We start from the raw sequence: 25,544 nt of genomic DNA on the forward strand, positions 1-25,544 counted from the left end.
AATCTTCCTTGTAGCTATGATTGCTGCTTCCTTATTGTTTCTTATTTTGTATATTTGTAATTCTTTTTTGATTGAATTGTTTTTATTAGCTGTTTTATTCCAAAGAGCCAGCTTAAAAAAATGACTTTATTAATTATTTTTTCATGCTTAGGTTTACTTTATTCTTGTTACTCAAAATTAATGCTTTAATATATTTATTTTTATTCTTATTTCTTAACACAATACACGGTGCATATATTTGAGGCCATGATATTTTCTGACTGTTTGAGTTTTATCAAAACCACAGGACTTAATATGTAGTGATGTGTATTTACTTTGGTTATTTTAAGACATCATTGCATTTTTTTTTAAGTTTTTGTAATTTAAGGGTTATTTCTAGATGGCAGGGTGTATTTGTATGTTTGGTTTTTTGGCTTAGTTATTATTGCTAGTTTTTTTTTTAACAATAATAAAAGATATTTATCAGTTTTCACAATCAATAGTTGAAAAATAAAAGATAGTCATAGTTGCAAGCTGTAATGGGAACATGATTAATCTAACAGTATAAAATAATTACATACAATTTGGAAGATCAAGCAGAGTGATGTAAGTAAAAGTGCATACATGCACATGTTTTCATCCACCCAGCCAGTCTTTGTCTTTGGGTTGATACATATAATCCATTTACAATTAAGGTAATTATTGATCTGTATGATCCTGTTACCATTTTCTTAATTGTTTTGGATTTATTTTCTGTAGGTCTTTTCCTTCTCTTGTGTTTCCTGCCTAGAGAAGTTCCTTTAGCATTTGTTGTAAAGCTGGTTTGGTGATGCTGTCTGGAAAGCTTTTGATTTCTCCATCAAATCTAAAGGAGACTCTTGCTGGGTAGAGTATTCTTGGTTGTAGGTTCTTCCCTTTCATTGCTTTAAATATGTTGTGCCATTCCCTTCTGGCTTGTTTCTGTTGAGAAATCAGCTGATAGCCTGATGGGAGTTCCCTTGTATGTTATTTGTCATTTCCCCCTTGTTGTTTTTAATATTTTATCTTTGTCTTTAACTTTTGTCAGTTTGATTATTATATGCCTTAATGTGTTCCTCCTTGGGTTTATTTACCCTGCCTGAACTCTGTTTCCTTGGTTGACTATTTCGTTTCACATGTTAGGGAAGTTTTCGGCTATTATGTCTTTGAATATTTTCTCAGGTCCTTTTTTTTTCTTCTCTTTCTGGGATCCCTATAATGTGAATGTTGATGTGTTTAATGTTGTCCCCTGGGACTTCACTGGTTGCTCAGCTGGTAAAGAATCTGCCTGCAATGCGGGAGAGCTGGGTTCGATCCCTGGGTTGGGAAGATCCCCTGGAAGAAGGCAAAGGCTACCCACTCCAGTATTTTGGCCTAGAGAATTCCATGGACTGTATAGTCCATGGAGTCACAAAGAGTTGGACACAGCTGAGCGACTTTCACTTTCAGAGATCTCTTAGGCTGTCTTCTTTTCTTTTCATTCTTTTTTCTATATTGTGTTCTGCAACAGTAATTTCCACCATTCTGTCCTCCAGGTCATTTATCTGTTCTTCTGCTTCAGTTATTCTGCTGTTGATTCCTTGCAACCCACTCCAGTATTCTTGCCTGGAAAATCCCGTGGATGGAGAAGCCTGGCAGGCTACAGTCCATGGGATTGCAAAGAGTCAGACATGACTGAGCGACTTCACTTCTCTTCAATATACTATTCATCTCTGTTTGTTTGCTCTTTAGTTCTTGTAGGTCTTTGGTAAACATTTATTGCATCTTCTCCATTGTTTTCCCAAGCTCCTGGATAATTTTCACTGTCATTATTCTGAATTCTTTTTCTGGAAGGTTGCCTATCTCTACTTCATTTAATTGTTTTTCTGGGGTTTTGTCCTTTCTTTTAGGAGATAACTTTCTGCTTTTTCATCATGGTTAATTTTCTATAATATGGTTTTTGTTTTAGCTGCTGTGGAACTGTGCTTCTTCCTTCTGCCCTCTGATGGATGAGGCTAAGAGGCTTATGTTAGCTTCCTGATGGGAGGGACTGGCAATGGGAAAAACTGGGTCTTGCTCTGGTGGGCAGGACCTTGCTCAGTAAAGCTTTAATCAAATTATCTGCTGATGAGTGGGGTTGCACTCCCTCCCTGGTAGTTGTTTGGCCTGAGGCGACCCAGCCCTGGTGTCTAGAGAACTTATGCCAAGAAGGACCTTCCTGGCCTGCTGCTGCCAGTGTCCCTGTGGTGAGTCCCTGCCGACCCAGGCCTCCACAGGAGACCCTTCAGCACGAGCAGGTAGTTCAGTCTCCTGTGGGATTACTGCTCCTTTCCTCTGGGTCTTGGTACATGCAGAATTTTGTTTGTGCTTTTCAAGACTGGAGTCTCTCTTTCTCCCAGTCCAATAGAAGTCCTATAATCAAATCCCACTGGCCTTTAAGGCCACATTTCTTGGGGATTCCCAGTCCCTTTGTCAGATCCCCAGGCTGTGCAGCCTGACATGGGGTTCAGAACCTTCACAACAGTGGGAAAGGTTCTTTGGTATTACAGTTCCCTAGTCCGTGGGTCACCCACCCAGTGGGTGTGGGGTTTGGTTTCATTGATGGTGCCGCTCCGCTCCCACTGTCTTGCTGTGGCTTCTTCGTCTTTGGACGTGGGGTATCTGTTTTTTTTGGTGAGTTCCAGTGTCCTCCTGTTGATGGTTGTTCAACAGTTAGTTGCTGTTTTGGTGCTTTTGCAGGAGGAGATGAGCACACCTGCTTCTACTCTGCCATTTTGAACCAAGACCCTATTTCTGGTTTTAATGTATTTCTTTCAGAGAATGTTATTTAATAATATTTCTACTTCTTTGATCTTATTGAGACTTTTTGGTGGCATGCTGTTTGGTTACTTGCTGTGTTTCATGAATACCTGAATATAGTGTTTTTTTCCCACGTACACAGAGTTTGATAGTATCAGTGAAAATGACCTTGCTATGTTATATAGGTCTTCTCTATCCTAGTAACAATGTACTTTTACTTCTCGCTATATTTCCTTTAGTTTTCCTTTATGAGTGTTGATGCTTTTCTATTTGATGAGTAGATATTCCTAAACTGAAAGCACATCCTTTAAAAAATACTTTTTACTTTGAAATAATCACAGATTCATAGAAAATTGGAAAAAACAGATATACAAGCATGTCCTATTTCTCCTTCACCTTGCTTCCCCAGTGGTTACATCTTGCATGACTATAGTTAAATAACACAGCTGGATATCGTTATTGGTTCAATTCATAGAGCCTATTCAGATTTCACTAGTTTTGCATATGCTCATTTGTGTGTATGTATTTTATATTTGTTTAGTTTTATCATATGTGTAGCTTCATATAACTTCCCCACAATTTAGATCCAGAATTGTGCCGAGTTCCTTTTTGCTTCCCTTTTATAGTCATACCAGCTCTCTTCCACCTGCCCCATTCCTAACCCCTGCCACCCCAATCTGTTTTCCATCTCTGTAATTTTATTTCAAGAATATTATAAAATGGGATCACATACTATATAACCTTTTGGAATTGGCTTTTTAAACTCCGCATATTCTTGAGATCCATCCAAAATGTTATATTCTTGTGATCCATTCAAAATGTTAAGTATAACAATAATTCCTTTTTATTGCTGAGTAGTATTTCATGGCATTAATGTAGCATAGTTTGTTAGTCATATTCTTGTTGAAGGACATTTGGATGTTTTCCAGTTTTTGGCTCTCACAAATGAGGCTTCCATGAATGTATGTGTACAGGTTTTTGTCTGAATGTAAGTTTTCATTTCTCTGGTGTATATACCTGAGTGTAATGTCAGAGCCACATGTAAATACATGTTTACTTTTATAAGAAATTGCTGAACTTTTTTTCAGAGTGTGTGTGTATTCAGTCGCTCAGTTGTGTCCGACTCTTTGCGACCCCATAGACTGTAGCCTGCCAGGTTCCTCTGTCCATGGAATTCTTCAGGCAAGGATGCTGAAGTGAATTGCCATTTCCTTCTCCAGGGGATCTTCCCAACCCAGGGACTGAATCTGGGTCTCCTGCATTGCAGGCAGATTCTTTCCCATCTGAGCCAACAGGCTTTTTTTTTTTTTCAGAGTAGAGGTACCTTTTTACACTCCCACTCTTATGTTTAAGTGATCTAGTTTCTCTGCATCCTTGCCAGCATTTGGTATCATCACTATTTTCTAATTTGATCATTCTGATAGGTGTGTATTGATAGATCACTGTGGTTTTAACTTACATTTCCCTGATGGCTGTGATGTTGAACATATTTTCATGTGTTTATTTTTGATTTGTATCATCTTCTCAGTGAAATTTCTATTCATGTTTGCTCTCTGATTTTCTAATTGAATTATTAGTCTTTTTGCTGTTGAGTTTTGAAAGTTCTTTATGTATTTTAGATAGAAGTTTTTTGTTGGATATATGGTTTTAAAATATTTTTTCCCAGTCTGTAGTTTGTCTTTTCATCCTTATAAACGGTTTTTCACAGAGCCAAATTTATTATTTACAATTTTCCTTTTATGGATTGTGCTTTTGTTATCAAGAACCCCTCTGTAGCAGACTCAGACTTAGGGAACGAGCTTATGTTTGACAGGGGGAAGGACGGGGGAAGGGATACCTAGGGAGTTTGGGATGGACATGTTCACACTGCTATGTTTAAAATGGATAACCAACAAGGACCCACTGTATAGCACATGGAACTCTGCTCAATGTTACGTGGCAGCCTGGATGGTAAGGGTGGATTTGGGGGAGAGTGGATATGTTTATGTGTATGGTGGAGTCCCTTCGCAGTTCACCTGAATGTATCACAACACTGTTAATGGCTATACCTCAATGCAAGATAAAAAGTTAAAAACAAAAAACTCCCCTGTAGCTGTAGGTCTTGAAGATTTTCTTCTTTATTTGCTGTGCTTTTTTCTTTCTAACATTTTACATTTAAGTTTATAATCCATTTTGAGCCTGTTTTTAAATATAAGATGTGAGGTTCCATTGAGATCCTGTCTGTCACTTTCTTTCTTTGCCTGTGGATGCCCAGTTGCTTCAGCTGTATTTGTTGGAAAGAAACTTCATCCTTTTTAATGCTATAAAATAACCTTTTTCTAGTTTGAAGCTTTGTTTGATTGGGGGGGTAGTCTTGAATTTAATTTTGTCTCATATTATGATCAAACCTTATTTTGTGTGTATTTGCCTACTATATTTTTTGTCCATTGTTTAATTTTCAACCTTCAAAAAACTTAGTTTTAGGTGTCAGTTTACGTTATAGGGTTGGTTTTTATTTTATGATCTAGTCTGAAAGTCTTTTTCTTTTGCTCTGGTGAGCTTAGTTCATTTACATTCATTTAAATGAAAGATGTTGGTCTAAGTTTTGAAACATAATTTTCTATTTTGATTTTGGTTTTTATAACTTACAAACAAAATCTATAGGTAGGTGGTATATTTACTTTACTTTCGTCCAGTTATTTGTAAGAGGTTTATGTGAGAGTATAGAGGCAAGGCTTCCTACATTTTAGGCTATCTATAATTTTCCGTATGATCCAGGGTTTAGTATGTTAGTTTGTTCATCTTTTATTTGTCTCTGGCTAATAAGGTTAGGCAACTGTATATAAAATTTTTCAAGATACAAAACTTCTCTGCCATGCTGCCATAGAAACAGAATATTCTTTGTAAATAGGGCGTTTATGAGTGATTTCTCTTTAAGCCCTGATTTTTCTGTTTCACCGTTGGAACCAAACTGGGGAATTTCTGCCTGTAGCATGTGTATCTTGTTCTCACTGTAATAAACATGAGTTCTAACCTTTACACTTTGAGAAGTTTATCTTCCTGTCTTGTAGTGAGATAAGCAGTTTTCCTTCTCTGCTTTTATTCTTTTGAGCCCCAGCATGATCTCTATTGTTTTGGGGAACCCTTTCACATATTTTGAGAGATGAGTTTTAGCTTATCTTAATTTTATCAGAAAATGAATTTGTGTTTTTGTTTCCCTTCTGTTTGGATGATTTCCAAGAAGAGAAGGGGCAAATGGAGACTATGCCACTATTCTCAAAGTATAGGAGTCAGTAGAAATATCCTTAATATCTTGACAAACAAGTTATTGTATTGTCATAAGTTATGTTTAATTATTGGGAGAGCAACATCTTTATTGGGATAACTAGAACACATATTCCGGAAGTACTTTAGTTCTTTTCCTAAGTTCTATTTTAAAGAATTAGCTATTTAAAAGAATTTCATTTAACTTCTCCTTAAAAAATAGCTAACTGTATTCTAATCTGTCTTTTTAAGTCTTGAAGACTTGACAGTTAGAAATGTGTATTGTTTGATAGCTCCTTTTCTCCACCAGTTGTTCTGATAAAAACCAAAAGAAGAATTTGTTGTCCACAAAGGGGTATTAGTAAGTTTTATTGTGAAGTAAGGGACTGTATTTTCATTCTTACAACTTTTACACTTTGAAAATTACATATACTTTTACAAATATCTACCATTTAAGAAAATTAATAGATTTCCTACAGAGTTTTAGTCTTTATCTCTGCAGTTCCTTCTCCTGTGTCCTGTTTTCTTCCTCTGTACTTTTTTTTTCCCCCAGTTTGCCACTGTTTCCGTGGGTTTGGCAGTGGGGAAATATTATGGGACTTTTCTACTCTTGTAGAATCTTTGAGGGTTGTGAATTGTATGTTTAACCTTTTTTTTCATCTCCCTTCCCTTGATAAAGAAGGCCAGTGTCTTTTTTTTTTTTAGTACTAGGGTAGTTGTCCAAGTACTATGTAGGAATCTGCTGCTGGTTATTTTGGTGTTTTCATATCATAAAAATAAATTGTCATAATACAAAAAACATGTACAAATTATCTGTTGCTATGTAACAAATTGCCCCAGAACTTTGTAGCTTAGCAAATATTTATTTTCTCTTTCAGTTCTTGTGGGGCAGAATGTGGGAGCAGCTTATTAGCTGGATGGTTCTGGCCCAGGGTCTTTTTTCATATATAAATTGCAGTTAAGCTATTGGCTGGGGCTACAATCATCATCTCAAGGCTTAACTAAGGCTAGAGAATTTACTTCTAAGCTCACACATGTAGTTTTTGGCAGGACTCAGCTCCTTCCTGGCTGTTTGCCAGAGACCTCTGTTCTCATGAAATGGGCTTTTCTATAGAGTTCCCTGAAGGTCTTCATGTCATAGCAGCTAGCTTCTCTCAGAGTGAGTAATCCAAGAGAGAAAGATAGCAAGCTGAAGAGGAGACCTGAGATGGAAACTGTGTATTTTTATAACCTAATCTTGAAGTGACATACTATCACTTCTGTCATATGCTGTTGGTCACACAAACCAACACTGGTGACAGAGGGCTACACAAAGTTCAGAGTTGTGAATACCAGGAGACAGAGTTCACTGGCTGATTCCAAGAATAGCAATGATATATTTCAGGGTGAAGAACTAGTTTTCATACTTATTATTTGAATCTACATTTAGATACAATGTATTTCTTTTATAAAATGATAATGTTTGTATACTTATTCTGATATGTTCTATGGAGAAAGGAATTTTGGTTTATTTACATTGAATTTAAGAGATGACCTGGACAAGTCTGTGATGAGGATCATTCTCTGATTTTCTTTTAATTCTTTTAATATCATTTGATGTCTTACTAATGTAAAGTCTAAAGAATTACTCACAAAATTTATGAAAGGAGATATAGCTAAATTTACTTGTCATTTATTTGATTGTAATATTTTGTTTTTTCTCAAGACAGCTTGTTTGGTAAAGTTCCCTCTAATATTCAATAACAGGGAAGGAGTATCAACTTACATTTTGTATAATGCTCTGGATTTGTAAAATGTGTTTTTCCTAATGTATAGAAATAGATAAAGTTTTAGAGTTCATGCTTACCTAGTAAGAAGGAATTTTATAATTTGTTCTTAATCTTTTGGAGGATTCATAGATCCATTTGAGAATGATAAGGGCAATGGTCTCTCCAGAGAAATGCACTTAGGTGCACAAAGGCAATTTCACAATTTGGAGGGACCATCAGGAGGTCCATGAATTTTAGATTGAGAATTCCTCCTTTGAAAGCACAGGTAGATTTCTGGTGGCTTCTGAAAGTAGTGCTTTTTTATTTTCAAAATACAAAGGGAAACATTGTCTCTGACTGTAATTTGAAATGTATATTTGTTTTCATTTAATGTGGCTTCTGATTCATGTATCCTAATTATGGTTTTTGTTCCTGATTTTTGCTTCTTCTATAGCATCTGGAGCATAAGAACAGTGCTTATTTTCTTCTTTTCCAAGAGAACAGAAAGAAACAGTAAGTTTAAATTTGAAGTTTTTATATATACATTAAAAAAAATCCATCTAATATGGTGCGTTGGTTTGTAATTGAATGACAGCTATGAGATGGTATACTGAAATGACAGTGTGGTAAATATTGAGCAGTTGTTCACTTTAAAGCATAAGAAAGTTTATGAATGATCAAACTGGTTCTATTTTTCAGTTGTATTATTTCTGTCTTGTCCATTTAGAATTTTTTTTACTCAGTACACAAAATAAGTCATTTCTTTAGGTGAAGAGAAATTATACTGGTTATCTTTATAGAAAATTTATGTTATTAGGGAGTAAAATATAGTTAAACATCTTTTGATTTATTCTATTAGTTGCATCTATTCCTTTCAGTCTCACAGTAGTGTGGAATGTATTATTACCAAAACACAAAACATTGTGCTTTTTATGCATTGATGGTATAATTATACTAAAAGAATACACATATGTTTTGACTACCATGTTAACTATTCATCATGATATTCCCAACACACAGAAAAGCAACGTTAGAAAAATTAGAACATTTAAAATGGGATATCTCATCATAGCAGAATTTCTTCATAAAAATAAAAAGTGAAGATGGAACTTCAAAGTAAGTTTCTCAGTGGCTTATTTCTGAAGTAAAGATAGCTATTTACCAGTTGTGAGTTAATTAAATTATGTAATTGCAGCAGATGAAAAACATGTATTTAGGGAAAATCCTTGCTTGGCTAGTAGCCTTTTTAGCAAGAACGATTGGTTGAAGAGTTAAGAACACTGGAAGCAACATAGTTCATTTAAAAACAAGACAGATGATTTCAAGTGATTGTCAGTTGGCTCTTTTTTTTCTTTTTTGGCCACGCTATTTGGCTTGTGGGATCAGTTCCCTGATCAGAGATTGAACCTGGACCATTGCAGTGAAAGTGCTGAGTCCTAACCACTGGACTGCTAGGGAATTCCCTGTCATTGGTTCTTGATTAGTTGACAGATGTTACTGATACAGCTCAACTGTAGTTAGTTTACTTGAGGCGTCAGTACTGAACTTGATGTGACTAAAGAATTAGCCTCTGTAAACAGTCTGTGTAGAACATGCTGGGAGAGAATATTTTTAAAGAAGTTGAAAAAGCACTAATTTAATACAACCTGAAGTGGACTCTGCTGAGATTCATTTACAACTGTTGGTGGTAAAAATATGTGTGAAGCAGAAAAAGGCTTAGTGGATTAATTTACAAAGCTCATGAAACTGTGAGGTGTTTAAATTCCATGGTAATTTACTGTGTTACTCAACAGCAGATATCAATACTTGCAGAGTATATTTGAACCTGTCATGGGTTATTGAACTCATATAGTCAGTGGGGAGCTTCATGTGCTTTCACAGACTTAATCATCATCAGTTATCTGATCTTTTATCAGAAATAGAAGTGGGGGGACTTCCCTGGTAGCCCAGTGGTTAAGAATCTGCCTTGTAATGCACGGGGTGCAGGTTCAATCCCTAGTTGGAAAACCAAGATCCCATTTGCCACAGGGCAGTTAAGCCCATGCACTGCAGCTACTAAGCCTGCAGGCCACAACTAGGGAGTCTGTGCGCTGCAAAAAAGGTCCTGCATGATGCAGTGAAGATCCTGCGTGCCACAACTAAGACCCGACACAGTCAAATAAATAAAGGAAATAGAAGCAGTTGGATGGATTAGTAACAGTAGTAAAGTTTTATTATGATATTTTGAGCTCGACCAGGATTGAAATGTTTCTGAGGCAAACTGCCTTTAATCACTGTGAATGAACTGGGCTTTGGAAATTAGGTCTTGCAGACTTGATAATGGTTCTTAATGAACTCAGCCTAAGATTACAAGGTGAAACAGTCCTCATATGTGAAACCTATAGTGCTATAAAAGTGATTTAGAAAGCAAATAACAATTTAATGACAAAATAATTTTTTAAAAAGTGCTATGAAAAGTTAAGAAGATCTCCATTCCCACACAGATTTGTAGCAGCTACATTATATGAGTTCAAACTGCAGTTCCAGCAGTGTTTTTCACACCTCATGCAAGTACAAAGGAAATTTCCATATTTCAAAATCCATTTAACTGAAAGTGATTAATTTGCAGTGACATAATAAAGACAAATATCAAGAGAAGAATCTAAAGAATTTTATAAATGCCCTTCACACAGTGAATATGCTCAATTAAAATCATGTGGTTATCGATTGATTTAAATATTTAGCAGCACCTATCTGTGTGAAAAAATTTTCAAAAATAAAATGTGTGAAATCTCATTACAGATAAACTAACAGATTGACTTTTGCAATCATTTTTGTTGGTAGGGGATACTAATTTTGAATCTCAATTAAGTGAAATGTTATCCTCCCACCTACCTCCTAAAATTTTTCTTTTCATTGGTAGACCTATGTTACAAAAGTTGACCACAATTATTATTATATTTGAATTTTGTCATTAAAAGTTTTGTGGGAATTCATTTACTCTTTTGCTTTAAAATTACCTACTTAATTTTGCCTTTTGGTCCATAAAGCCATTTGCTGTCTGGCCCTTTATAGAAAAAGTTTGCTGATCTCTGCATTAGAGGCTAAATATTTGGCTTGGTCTTATCTAAGTAAGGGCTTCCCTGGTGGCTCAGACCGTAAAGCGTCTGTCTAGAATGCGGGAGACCCAGGTTCAATCCCTGGGTCGGGAAGATCCCCTGGAGAAGGAAATGGCAATCCACTCCAGTACTATTGCCTGGAAAATCCCATGGACAGAGGAGCCTGGTAGGCTACAGTCCATGGGGTCACAAAGAGTCGGACACAACTGAGCGACTTCACTTTCGACTTCACTTTATCTAAGTAAAGATGATTGTTCTCTTTAAAGATGTCAGCAGTTTTTTTTTTCCTTTCAGTAATAAGTCAGCTATAACATAAAAGACTACTTAATATATTTTGGAAAAAGTATAGTAAAATCATCTTTTCAGAAGTTTATATTTCTTTGAATTTGTATGTAAATAATATTATTTGAATTGATATTTAGATGTTTGCTACTCCAAAACTTCAATGAAGAGATAATTTTGTAAGTAAATTTAATGAAAAATTAAGAACAATTATTTAAATTCTATTTGGTAAAATTTTTAAAAATTAATTTATTTTTTAATTGAAGGATAATTGCTTTACAGAATTTTGTTGTTTTCTGTCAATCCTCAACCTGAAGCAGCCATAGAATACATATATCCCCTCCCTTTTGAACCTCCCTCCCATCTCCCTCCCCATCCCACCCCTCTAGATTGATACAGAACCCCTGTTTGAGTTTCCTGAGCCATACAGCAAATTCCCATTGGCTATCTATTTTACATATGGTGGTAAAATGTTTAAATCAAGTTTTAAGTCTCTTTTTTCTCCCTGGGATAGTATTCTTATTTATGCTAGTTCAATATTTCTAGAGAAAAACTAGAAACCTAAAATAAATTTGTAAAGCAGATACTGATGTTCATAAATTACATAAATTATATCCTTTGAAATAATTGTTTATGTTCTACCAATGCAACCTAACTAAGCACGCAAATCTTGGAAAAGTTTAATTTTTGAAAAGTAATTAGTACCATCTTCCTTTTCAAGTCCCTCCTCAGGTATAATACTGTAGGTTTGCAAAGGTTTTCTTTTTAGTGCTCATTTTCTTGAGATCAAATAGCTTAATAAAATGTTCTTTCCTTATAAATAAAGAGAACATTTTTATTACCAATGTATAAAAAGAGAATCAGTGGGTGGGATGTTGAAAGGAAGGAGAAATTATAAAAAGTAATGTTTCTGAAAATATTTAAAAGAATATATTTTTTTACATTTGGGAAAAGTGTTTTATTCTATGTAAAGTCCATTTTTTCCCAGCTGAGCTTGTAGTATATAATATAGGCAAACATATAAAATATATGTGGGTAAAGATGAGATAAGTTCTGTTTGTACACATCAGTGAGAAATCCTAAAATGAGAATGTTTTCTTGCAGTTGCTTAATGTATATCATTTGACGTGATTTTTTTCTTGTATCTTGAGCATCTTAGTATCTGATTTAGTTTTGGTTTAAATCTTGTTTTCTAGATGAAGCATTGGATGATTTAAAATCCCAGAAGAAAAAAATAGTAAGTTAAATTTATTTAAGTTAATTTGTATAAAGCTAATGAATTAAGGACTGAATAATTAATGTTTATATGCTGTAAGTAATGACTCTCCAAGGAACACGTATGCTTTTAAATAGCAATTTAATGGTGAAGCTAAATTATGAATATTTTTGCTAGTAAATAATGATTGACAGGAAAAAGTAGTTAGGTGGACTTATGAGATTCTCAGAGTCCATGTCAGTTGGAAGCTGAGAAGTTAGTAAATGAATCATTTTGGAGCACTAAATGAGGCAGAGGGGTAAAAAGGTGAATATCTAGATTTATTATTAGGGCCAAAAAAGGACCAAACATCATGTCAGTTCTCAGATTTTTTTGACATAATAAGGCTAAGAGAGAGGGGAATCAAGAGGATTGGCTATAAAAGAAATTTAACAATGAAAAAAGAAAAATAACCCTAAAGAAAAGGTGGGGGTGGGGAAGAGAATATATCTTATTTGATTTCTTCCATTGTCTATCAGCAGTTCTAATTACATGGGCATCTATTGTGGGGCTAGTTAAATGCATCCTTCAGATGGGTTGGAAAGACAAGTACCAAGTGAGAGGAAGGACTTCAGATATTTAGAGGTTGATATTTATTAGTTTTACTAAGTGAATTGAACTTGGTGTTTGACTTGAATTTACATATACTTTTTTTGCATAATTATTTTTGAAATATAAAAATGATAGTTGACAGGAGTATCATGTTATATGGAAACTTATTTAATGATATTTAATCATATGCAAAATCAGTTTAATGTAATTTAGTCTAACGTCCCAGCTGAGCTATTTAAAATCCTAAAACCCGATGCTATTAAAGTGCTGCATTCAATATGCCAGCAAATTTGGAAAACTCAGCAGAGGCCACAGGACTGGAAAAGGTCCATTTTCATTCCAATCCTAAGAAGGACAGTGCCAAAGAATGTTCAAACTACCATACAGTTGCTCTTATTTCACATGCTAGCAAGATAATGCTCAAAATCCCTCAGGCTAGACTTCAGCAGTATGTGAACTGAGAACTTGCAGTTGTACAAGCTGGATTTAGAAAAGGCAGAAGAACCAGTGATCAAATTGGCAGCATCCGTTGGATCATAGAGAAAGCAAAGGAATTCTAGAAAAACATCTATTTCTGCTTTATTGACTCTGCTAAAGCCTTTGACTGTGTGGATCACAACAAACTGTGGAAAATTCTTAAAGAGATAGGAGTACCAGATCACTTTACCTGCCTCCTGAGAAACCTGTATGCAGGTCAAGAAGTGACAGTTAGAACTGACTGGTTCAGAATTGGGAAAGGAGTATGACAAGGCTGTATATTGTCACCCTCCTTATTTAACTTATATGCAGAGTACATCATGTGAAATGCTGGGCTGAATAAATCAGAAGCTGGAATCAAGATTGCTAGGAGAAATACCAGCAGCATCAGATATGCAGGTGATACCACTCTAATGGCAGAAGTTTAAGAAGAACTAAAGACTGTCTTGATGAGGATGAAAGAGGAGAGTAAAAAAGGTGGCTTGAAACTCAACATTAAAAAAAGTTAAGATCATGGCATCTGGTCCCATCATTTCATGGCAAATAGAAGGGGAGAAAGAGGAAGCAGTAACAAATTTTATATTCTTGAGCTCCAAAATCACTGCGGATGGTGACTTCAGCCATGAAATTAAAAAATGCTTGCTCCTTGGAAGAAAAGCTGTGACAAACCTAGATAGCCTGTTAAGGAGCAGAGACATCACTTTGCTGACAAAGGTCAGTGTAGTCAAAGCTATGGTTTTTTCTAGTAGTCACATACTGATGTGAGAGTTGGACCAGAAAGAAGGCTAAGCACTGAAGAATTGATGCTTTCAAACTGTTGCTGAAGAAGACTCTTGAGAGTTCCTTAAACTGCAAGGAGAGCAAACCAGTCAATTCTAAAGGAAATCAACCCTAAATATTCATTGAAAGGACTGAGGCTGAAGCCGAAGCTCCAATACTTTGGCCGCCTGATACGAAGAACTGACTCATTGGAAAAGACCCTGATTGAGGGAAAGATTGAAGGCAAAAGGAGAAGAGAGAGGGTGTCAGAGGAGAAGATGGTTGGATGACATCACCGGCTCAATGGACACGAATTTGAGCAAACTCAGGGAGATAGTGGACGACAGAGGAGCCTGGTGTCCTGTAGTCCATGGAGTGGCAAAGAGTCAGACACTACTTAGCAGCTGAACAACAACAACAACAATGTAATAAGTAACAATTATGGATGAAACTAATAAAAGTTATGAAGGTTAAGGTTAATGTTAAAAATTGTTCTGTGAATTGATAAGAAAAGACACTAGTCAAGGGATTTACGTACCTGAAAAATAAAGAAGCTTTAATTTTGAAAGGATTCCTTAATCTTTTTTTGTTTGATGTTTCTCAGTGTTCTGTGAGGTATTTATCAAAATTGCATTGACATTTTTGATGGTCCTAAATTGAGTTGTAAACATATTCCCATTGTATCTTATTATATTTCTGGCATTTTGCATGTTATGGAACAGCCAGAAGTTCAAAATGAGGAAATGCCAACGATTCTCAATAATATAGAAGTTGTGATATGATTAGTTTGGTTTGCTGATGTGATGAAGAAGATCTGATAGTGTTGATGAAAGCCAAGCCCTACTTGTACCAAAATGGAGAAATACTGATTAACAAAGAAAAGGCAAAGAGGAAGACAAAAGAAAAAAGGAAAAAAGAGAAGTTCTAAGTGATGAGAAGCTGATTCAATGTCAGTGGAATTACATGACCAGAAAACAGAATCTTAGAGAACATATATGATTGGGGAAAAATTATCAGTAGAGGAACAGAAGACTTAGAAAATTCTATGAGAGAGCAAACTAAGCTATTTACTTCTTAAATAACCCTTGATGGAATTGCAAAATAGAAAATGTGCATCTAGGTCTGCCAGTTGGGAAATTCAGTTCAAAGTTCAATTGTTTTGTATGTATAAATGGTTTATGAGGCATCAGTATTACAGAATAGTTCAGAATGGCATTTCTCTTGCAGTATGATTAGAGAAAAATAAGTTGGCTGCACTCTAAGGGAACACAGTTTGCGTTAAATTGATTGTTAGAGGTTACAGTACTGTTGCTATTGGGAACTAGTCCCTTGTCTTTAATGCTCAAGCCCTCAACAGAGCTGCTTTGTTTCAGAAGTACTTTATATTTTGTTTAGAACAATGCGTGTTAAAGGGTGAATTTGTAAGGAGCACAGTGTTAGCTAATGATTGTACTGGTAATGAGAAAGAAGGAACATTGCTTTTCAGCGAAAACAAAATGTAACCAAATGTTTTACCCTACATTTATAGCTTTAAATATACTGACATGACAAATACCTATTAGTTTAAAACTACCCAACTCTTAACTCTTTCATTAAAAAAATTAATATAAATTGTATTTACTACTTGACATTTTATTGAAGGTGGTTTCCTCAGGGGTGCATCTCTTTAATCTGGATAATCTGTAATGTAATTTGTAATATGTGAAAGTGTAATTTGTAACAGTAAACATGAATTATCAATTGATTAAAAATTACTTAGAAAGGAAAATGAGTAAGAACAATCTTTTAAAACAATGTTTTAAATCTAAGGACTTAATCTAAGTATTTACTTACTAAAATAAAGCTAGGAATTAATCTTTAGTTACCTAAAAAGTCTCCCAAGTCTAGATGTGAACATTTTGCCACTCACATATTTTGTGGTCTTTTTTTTTTTTAACTTTTAGTTTAAAAAAAATCACTGTTCAACAGATAATCCGTCTGTATCCATGAGCATTCCGTTAAAACAGTTCAAAGTCAAAATCCAGCAAAACATGAGTCAAAATGACCTCTTTAAGTGGCTTCACGAAAATTCTGTGCTTTTTTCTGAGTAGTACAGGTATTTCTGTGTGGTAAGTCCTTCCTGGCATTTCTCATGCAATTTATATTTTTCCAAGTCCTGAGGAGAATCGTTTGAGAAATTGGGAACATGGGAATAAGTATTATAATTCTCTGAGAATTAAAACTCAACAATCACTACAAATGTTACGGGTTTAAAAGAATCCACTGCCAATTGAAAGCAGGAGCAAAAACAGCTGACATGCTGAGCTGTAGGTTAATGTGGATGTTTCAGGTGACAGGACAGAAGCACATAGAAGAGAAGTGGCACAATCTACTTAGTCTTGCTTTTGTGGCTGTGTTATAAGTATGTTATGGGCCTTGTCTCTTATAATAGTGAGTTATTCTTACAAATAAATGTTAGTAAGTTTATTTATTATTTTTTAAGGACTTCTTTTGCTTCCAAAGTTTATTTCATGGAATGTCACTCACAGTATACTGTAGTATACTCTGCACAGAATCCTGTACAAAGTGACATTCCATGAAATAAATTTTGAAAGCAAAAGAAGTCCTTAAATTGACAATTTTAGCATATGATTCTGAGTGGGGCTATTAACCTCAATAGAAGTTTCAAATGTTACATTTTTATATTACCCAGTAATATTTGCTGGCATTTTCCAGTGTTTGAATATTCACTATAGGCTACATATCTTTGTTAATACTTTAACAGAAGAAATACAGAGAGAGAAGTTAGTGTTATTGTGAAATATGCCTATGTGAAATCAAAAAATAATTTAAAATCTGAATTATTAAAAAAATATTGATTTCAACAGCAAAACTAAAATCAGGATAAGCAGACAATATTTTCTGGTTCAAAATTGGGAAAGAAGTATGTCAAGGCTGTATATTATCACCCTGCTTTTTTAGCTTATATCCAGAGTACATCATGTGAAATGAGGCTGGATGGAGCTCAACCTGGAATCACGATTGCCAGAAGAGATATAAATAACCTCAGATAGGCAGATGACACCCACCCTAATGGCAGAAAGCAAAGAGGAACTGAAGAGCCTCTTGATGAAGGTGACAGAGGAGAGTGAAAAAACTGGCTTAAAACTCGACATTCAAAAAATGAAGATCATGGCAACTGGTCTCATCACTTCATGGCAAATAGATCAGGAAACAATGGAAACAGTGAGAGACTTTATTTTTTTTGGGCTCCAAAATCACTGTGATTGGTGACTGCAGCCATGAAATTAAAAGATGCTTGCTCCTTGAAATATAAGCTATGACATACCTAAAAATGTATTAAAAAGCAGAGACATCAGTTTGCTGACAAAGATGCATATAGTCAAAGGTATGATTTTTCTAGTAGTCATGTATGGATGTGAGAGTTGTACCATAAAGAAGGATGAATGTGGAAGAATTGACACTTTTGAACTGTGGTGCTGGAGAAGACTCTTTAGAGCTCCTTGGACAGCAAGGAGATCAAATCAGTTAATCCTAAAGGAAATCAACCCGGAATATTCATTGGCAGGACTGATGCTGAAGCTGAAGCTCCAATACTTTGGCCATCTGATGAGAAGAGCCGACTCATTGGAAAGGACCCTGATGCTGGGAAAGATTGAAGGCAGGAGGAGAAGGGGACAACAGAGGATGAGATAGTTGGATGGTGTCACTGATTCAATGGCCATTAGTTTGAGCAAACTCTGTGAGATGATGAAGGGTAGAATCCTGGCATGCTGCAGTCCATGGAGTTGCAAAGAGTTGGACATGCCTGAAAGACTGAACAACAACAGCAAGACATTATTTTATCATTTTTAAAATATGTGTTTAAATGTGAAACATGTACCCTAAAGCTGTGAATTGAAGATGCTTTTGGACATACTCTTAATAATTTGACCAAAGTCAATGCAAAACAAAAGACGTTTTTAAAGAAAATGTTATGTGTTTATTTTCTGCTGCACTGAGTCTTCCTTGCTGTGTGTGTGGTTTCTCTAGTTGCAGTGAGCAGGGGCTGCTCTTCATTGTAGTGTGTGGGCTTCTGGTTGCAGTAGCTTCTCTTGTTGTTGGGCTCTCGGGCATGCGGTCTTCAGTAGCTGCAGTTTGTGGGCTTCATTGGTTGTGGTGCTTCGGCTTAGTTGCTCTGTAGCATGTGGGATCGTCCCAGACCAGGGATCAAACTGGTGTCCCCTGCATTGGCAGGAGGATTCTTAACAAATGGAGCACCAGGGAAGTCCAAAATACATTTTTCTCTTTTTAAAAATTTTATTTTTTAATATATTTTTGGCTGTGTTGGGTCTTTGTTGCTGTGCGGGCTTTTCTCTAGTTATGGCAAGCGGGGGCTGCTCTCTAGGTGCAGTATGCAGGCTTCTCATTGCAGTGGCTTCTCTTGTTATGGAGCATGGGCTGTAAGGCATGTGGGCTCAGTAGATGTGGCTCCTGGGCTCTGGAACACAGCCTCAGTAGTTGTAGTACGTGGTCTTAGTTGCTCTGAGGCATGTGGGATCTTCCCGACTCAGGGATTGAATCTGTGTCTCCTGCATTGGTAGGTGGATTCTTTACCACTGAGCCACCAGGGAAACCCCAAAAGACATTTTTCTACGTGTGGAATATTCATTATGAAACAAGCATCAAGAATATTGGATAGGGCAATTAATGCTTTGTGTGTTTTAAAATTTTATTTCAAGAATTATAATTTAAATATTGTAGAGTTATCTCTCAAAATAAAAAAAATTGACTATTTATTTTGTGTTAGTGTTCCCTTCTTTTAGTGTTCTCTGATGAAATTCTGTATCAAGTAGAAATAAATTTATATGTTCTCAAAATATATAAGCTTGCCAAAATTATGTTGAGTCATAATAAATAAGCAATCTTGTGTTTATTTTTCTCTTTTTTATATTGTTTATTTAAATTTTTGGCTGTGCTGGGTCTTTGTTGCTGCACAGGCTTTTTTCTAGTTGTTGCAAATGGAGGCTACTTTCTACTTGCAGTACACAGGCTTCTCATTGCTGTGGCTTCTCTCATTGAGGAACACAGGCTCAGGCTTTAGTATTTGTGGTACATGGGCTCAGTAGTTGCAGCTCCCAGCTCTATAGCACAGGTTCAGTTCTTACGGTGCACAGGCTTAGCTACCCCGTGGCATGTGGAAGCTTCCTGGACCAGGGATCAAACCTGTATCTCCTGCATTGGTAGGTGGATTCTTTACCACAGAGCATCAGGGATGGGGAAACAGTTACAGACTATTCTTTTGGGCTCCAAAATCACTGCAGATGGTGACGGCAGCCACGAAATTAAAAGATGCTTGCTCCTTGGAAGAAAAACTATGACTAGCCTAGACAACATATTAAAAAGCAGAAACATTACTTTGCCAACAAAGGTCAAAGCTATGGTTTTCCCAGTGGTCATGTATGAATGTGAGAGTTGGATGATAAAGAAAGCTGAGCACCAAAGAATTGATGCTTTTGAACTGTGGTGTTGGAGAAGACTCTTGAGAGTCCATTGGACAACAAGGAGATCCAACCAGTCCATCCTAAAGGAAATCAGTCCTGAATATTCATTTGAAGACTGATGCTGAAGCTGAAATGCCAATACTTTTGCTACCTGATGTGAAGAGCTGACTCATTTGAAAAGACCCTGATGCTGGGAAAGATTGAAGGCAGGAGGAGAAGGGGACAACAGAGGATGAGATGGTTGCATGGCGTCACCGACTCAATGGACATAAGTTTGAGTAAACTCCTGGAGTTGGTGATGGACAGAGTGGCCTGGCGTGCTGCAGTCCATGGGGTCGCAAAGAGTCGAACATGACTGAGCAATCGAACTGAACCAGGGACTCCCTCTCTGTATTAAATAAAAAACTCTGGAACTTTCAATATAATCATATCACAGGAAAGTAATCCATTCTTTGTTACATCATTCATTATTATTTTATTATTTTGAAGAATACAGAGTAATTTATAATTTTGGGTATTCTGAGAATTCAATTTCTCATTGCTGAGTCCTGGTATTAATATGTTGGAACTTGAAAACGTGTTTGAAACCTTGTTTCAGATCCACTCTGAAAAACTGAAGTAATCTCTGAAGATTGTGTGTTTTGTGTTAGGTGCTATTGTAGACTCTCCTATATTATTTAAATTGCACAGCAGTGTTATGAGAAAATAGTATTATATCTTCAGCTTTACAAAAGGAGAAACTGGGGCTAACAGATTTGCTTAAAGTCTTTCTATAGCTATTTAAGAATAGAAATGTACTTTGAACCTAGATCTTTTCTGATGCTGTGGTTTCAAGTTTGTATTCTTCCCACTGATCAGATGTCTCTCTATATGAAACAGATTATTTGCTTAAAATGTAGTAGGAATAAATGTGTTAATTAAGCTATTACAAGAAAAAAGATTTTTGATGTGAAGAGCTGACTCATTTGAAAAGATCCTGATGCTGGGAAAGATCGAGGGCAGGAGGAGAAGGGGACAACAGAGGATGAGATGGTTGGATGGCATCACCGACTCGATGGACACGGGTTTGGGTAGACTCTGGGAGTTGGTGATGGACAGGGAGGCCTGGTGTGCTGCGGTTCATGGGGTCGCAAAGAGTCAGACACGACTGAGCGACTGAACTGAACTGAAATGCAAAAGAGAATGGATTTGTATTTTTTGCTTTTTAAAATGATTTTAAGATACTTTAATGTACATAGGCATAAGCATGAATATTTGCTGAATGATGTACTAGGAGCTACAATCGTTTGTTAAAGTGACATTTTAGTTTTTAGTTTTGTGTATTGTTTTAAAGATCACAGTTGTAACTAATCTTCTTTTTAAACCTAGCTGTAGTCTTACTTTAGAATTGTGCTGTCCAAATCAGCCACTAGACCCATGTAGCTTTTAAAATTTATGTTATTTGGAGTAGGATAAAGAGGCTTCCTAGGTGGAAAAGGCAATGGCACCCCACTCCAGTACTCTTGCCTGGAAAATCCCATGGACGGAGGAGCCTGGTAGGCTATAGTCCATGGGGTCGCTAAGAGTTGGACACGACTGAGCGACTTCATTTTCACTTTTCGCTTTCACGCATTGGAGAAGGAAATGGCAACCCACTCCAGTGTTCTTGCCTGGAGAATCCCAGGGGGAGCCTGGTGGGCTTCCGTCTATGGGGTCGCACAGAGTCGGACACAACTGAAGCTACTTAGCAGCAGCAGCAGCAGCAGCAGGTGGTCCTAGTGGTGAAGAACCCACCTGCCAGTGCAGGAGATGCTGGAGATGCAGGTTCTATCCCTGGTGAGGAAGAAGATCCCCTGGAGGAGGAAATGGCACCCCACTCCAGTACTCTTGCTGGAGAATCCCATGGACAGAAGAGCCTGGCAGGCTGCAGTACATGGGGTCCCAAAGAATTGGACATGACTGGGTGACTGAGTACAAAGTAGAATAAAAGCTACAGTTGGGTTCCTTAGTTGTACAAGCAATATTTTAAGTGATCATTTATCACATATAGTATTGTAGCTATTGTATTGTGTACATATAAACCACTTTCATTATTACATATAATTCTGTTGTTATAACAGTGGTCTGGACTATCAATCAATTTGTAGAGGTCAGGGATTCAGTTCTTTGCTATTTCATGTAGATTATGTTAATTTGGGGATAGATCATGTCTTGCCTCCTGTCCCCATTCCCAGTTTTTCCCCAGCCCTAAAGAAGTAATGTTCAGAGAAGGCAATGGCACCCCACTCCAGTACTCCTGCCTGGAGAATCCCATGGACGGAGAAGCCTGGTAGGCTGCAGTCCATGGGGTTGCTACGAGTTGGACACGACTGAGTGACTTCACTTTCACTTTTCACTTTCATGCATTGGAGAAGGAAATGGCAACCCACTCCATTGTTCTTGCCTGAAGAATCCCAGGGATGGGGGAGCCTGGTGGGCTGCCGTCTATGGGATCGCACAGTCGGACACGACTGAAGTGACTTAGCATTAGCAAAGAAGTAATGTTACAAACATTTTCTTTACATCAGAAATTTAGATGTGCTTGTTTTAAGACTTTATGATAATTTTGAAATAATTAGAAAAATGTTTTAGTTTCACTAAACCAAGATTAATAAATAATTCATCTAAGCACTTTTACTTCTTAAATATTATATTGAGTTTTTAATGAGAAATCTATTAACTGCTGTTGTGGCAGCATATTTTAGTTATAGTTTAACTTGGTAAATGTGCTCTGCTTTGCATTTTAAAATAAATGTCCTTTGTAATAAACATGACATTTAATGAATCTAAGTGGCTGTTAGTGGTCACTGAAAAGGAAAATTCCTCTTCCAAGTTTTGCAAAAGAATTTTCATTCTGTATATTAGCTATCTGTCATAATTATGACTGTCTTGCATTAAAGTAAAACTTTTTCTGGTATTGGGCTTTAACTGCTAAAATGATGCTTTACTAGTGATTACTTTTGAAATTAAACCCACATATTAAGCCATAAAGTGACTTGAGTGCATTGTAAATAAAATGCTATAATAATGAAGTGCTTTAAATATAGTCACTAGTGTGAGCATAGAACTCAGTAAAATTTTTACTTAAATTCTTACTGTGTTCTGTTTTTTACCTCTAAAGTTGTTTGAATCTAAGTAAAAAAGGGAGAGCTTCACCTTTTAAAGTCATTTGAGCAAATTCCATGAGAGAGCATGGCTGTTCTCCCAGTTACTGAGTTTTCACTGAATTTTGCAGCAAGCTAATTGCTTCTGCTAATAAATAATCTAAAATCGATGCTGACAGCAGCTAATTGGCACAGAGATTTTATTTTGTAAAGCTCTTGGCTAACGACCTTCTTTAAATTAATAGCATTAAGTGCTATGAGGAAATAAATCTGAGGAATTGCCTGTCATTTGCTTGTCATGTCTAATAACTTCCAATAATGATGGCTGATAGATTTTTGCACATTCCATTATTGAAGTTGGTGCATGTAATTATTCTCCTCATTATACGTAAACAATTAGCAATATTTGGTATTTCCTTGTAGTAAAGCTGTTAAATACAAGTAGCATATTAGAGGTTAAAAGCCATTTTAAATTCTGAATTTTATTATTTGAATGTAGGAAGTCTTTCGTGCTATCTGGATGTATTATGTGCTATTTATTTTAAGCCTTGTACTTCAATACTTTTTGAATAGGACTTATAAAAATATGTAGTGTATGAATGTTTTAAAATGTGACAATTTGTGGAAATTTTTGTTTGCAGCTTGAAGAAGTCATGGAAAAAGAAACTTATAAAACAGCTAAATTAATTCTTGAAAGGTTTGATCCAGATTCAAAGAAAGCAAAGGTAAGGCTGTGATATCACCATTTTATTATAAATTGCCCCTTATAGTAGAACACTGTAATAACATTACTGTATTTGATAGGAGTTTGAGCCACCGTCTGCTGGAGCACCTGTAACTCCAAGACCTGGACAAGGTAAATAAACTTTGTAGAAACTGCTGCTGCTGTTGGAAAGATCCCTGTTTACCCAAGTGAGTTCAAAAGTGTAATAGAGGTGTGAAAAAATGTAAAATGCTTTTATATTAATTTGTATTTGGTTATTTGAGATATGACTTAAAGTAGATGGCAGTAAGTTTATTTCATTTTCATTAAAGATGTTATCTATTGAGATTAAATATATAATTGGTTACAGTCTTTTGAAATTTAAGTGATTTCACCAATATTTTGTAATTTCCCCCCCTTTAAATAAGAGCCTCATGGAATATCTGCTATTATGAAAATTCCTACATTTTTCTGATTTATTTTTGAGGAAATTAAATGAAGATTTTTGTCAAATTTGAGTTTCTTCTAAAATAACACTTTTAGTTAGGAAGAGGAAAATAATTTAGAAATGAGAAGAATATTGAATTACTGCTATATAATAGCATTAACTCTTTCTTTTTGAGGTTATATTGCCAGATTACTAGTGAAACCATTACTATTATATCATTAAATATTACGTAATTTAAAAAATATTAAGTGATTATATAAAGAATTCCCATGACTAGTGTGTAAAAAGATATTTTTGAGTTTGCACTGGCTTCCCTTTTTGTTCTTGTCTCTAGAATATAATAATACATAGACATACCTCAGAGATATTGCAGGTTTGGTTCCAGACCACCCCCAAAAGTAAATATCATAATAAAGTGAGTCACATGAATTTTTTGGTTTCCTGGTATAAAGTTATGTTTACACCATAATGTAGTCTATTAAGTGTGCAATAGCAATATGTGAAGAAAAAAAATGTATATCCCTTAATTAAAAAATACTTTGTTGCTAAAAAATGCTAATCATCATCTGATAATGCAGAGTTGCCATAAACCTTAAATTTGTATAGTTTATTTTGTAAAAAAAAGAAAATAAAAAACGAACTCAGTATACATAAAGCACAATAAAGTGAAACACTGTAAAATGAGGTATGTCTAGTTTGTAAGGCTTTTGTTGCAATACAGAATATACTGTATTTAATTTTTACTCTTATAAATCATCAGAATTGGAGCCTGGTTTATAAGTTAGGGTGATATTTAGAACTTTGAGAAGTCAGTACTTTTATTAATTTCCACAGTGACCAGGGGTATTAATAAGCCTTAATAGTTTTAGGTGTTCTAATTGATGGAGGAATGTGGAAAGAATCTCATCTTTGCCATCTTTCATAAGTAGAATTCTGGTTAATATAAATATTAGCCTGCTCTTTTGATGAATATAGAAGTTTATCAAAAGTTATGTTAAAGTTTAAAGATGATTAAAATAAATTAATTTTAGGGAATTCCCTGGTGGTCCAGTGGTTAGGACTCTGTACTTCCACTGCAGGGGGTATGGGTTCAGTCTCTGGCTGGGGAACTAAGATCCAGCAAGCTTCATGGCATGGCCGAAGAAAAGAAAATTATTTACAGTGTAACACCTACTTTCATAATCAGTTTAAATTTTTTTACAATTTATACTTCTTACTAGAAATTATAAAAAATATTGTGGCCTGCAGGCCAGGTTTCTATACTTTTTACTTATATAACTATTAACTAACTTTACAAAAATACTTTTGAAATAACCTTCATGAATATATTTTTAAAATGTGATATTTTGCAGAAAGCTGATGCTGTTACTTTAAATCTATTTTCTCTCATTATAAAAGAACATATGTATGACTTTCTTAAGCATTTATTAATAATTAGGCAGCATTAATTCATTTAAGAATCTGAACTTATCTTTCCTTAGAAACTTTTGAAACTCAAACTTTTTTTCTTCTGATGTCATATTGTAACTATAGAAAAACCGTCTCTGGTCTCTCTGATTTGGATTCCTGAAGCACTATTTTTGGATATTCTTTTAGGCA

At 35.6% G+C, this 25,544-nt stretch overlaps 1 protein-coding gene across 4 annotated transcripts in view; it reads left to right on the top strand.

Annotated features, from left to right (window-relative positions):
- The window catches only part of LNPK (lunapark, ER junction formation factor), a 92,413-nt gene that overhangs the window by 18,324 nt on the left and 48,545 nt on the right, over window positions 1-25,544 (top strand). For all 4 annotated transcript variants that reach the window (XM_006066098.3, XM_006066097.4, XM_006066095.4 and 1 more), the window contains 4 exons: window positions 8,221-8,279; window positions 12,343-12,383; window positions 23,436-23,519; window positions 23,599-23,650. In XM_006066098.3, the coding sequence (XP_006066160.1) occupies window positions 8,221-8,279; window positions 12,343-12,383; window positions 23,436-23,519; window positions 23,599-23,650 (236 nt within the window). The remainder of the gene's footprint in view (window positions 1-8,220; window positions 8,280-12,342; window positions 12,384-23,435; window positions 23,520-23,598; window positions 23,651-25,544) is intronic.

This window comes from Bubalus bubalis, chromosome 2 (assembly GCF_019923935.1).
Source record: "Bubalus bubalis isolate 160015118507 breed Murrah chromosome 2, NDDB_SH_1, whole genome shotgun sequence".
In the NCBI taxonomy this organism is placed as follows: Eukaryota; Metazoa; Chordata; class Mammalia; order Artiodactyla; family Bovidae; genus Bubalus; species Bubalus bubalis.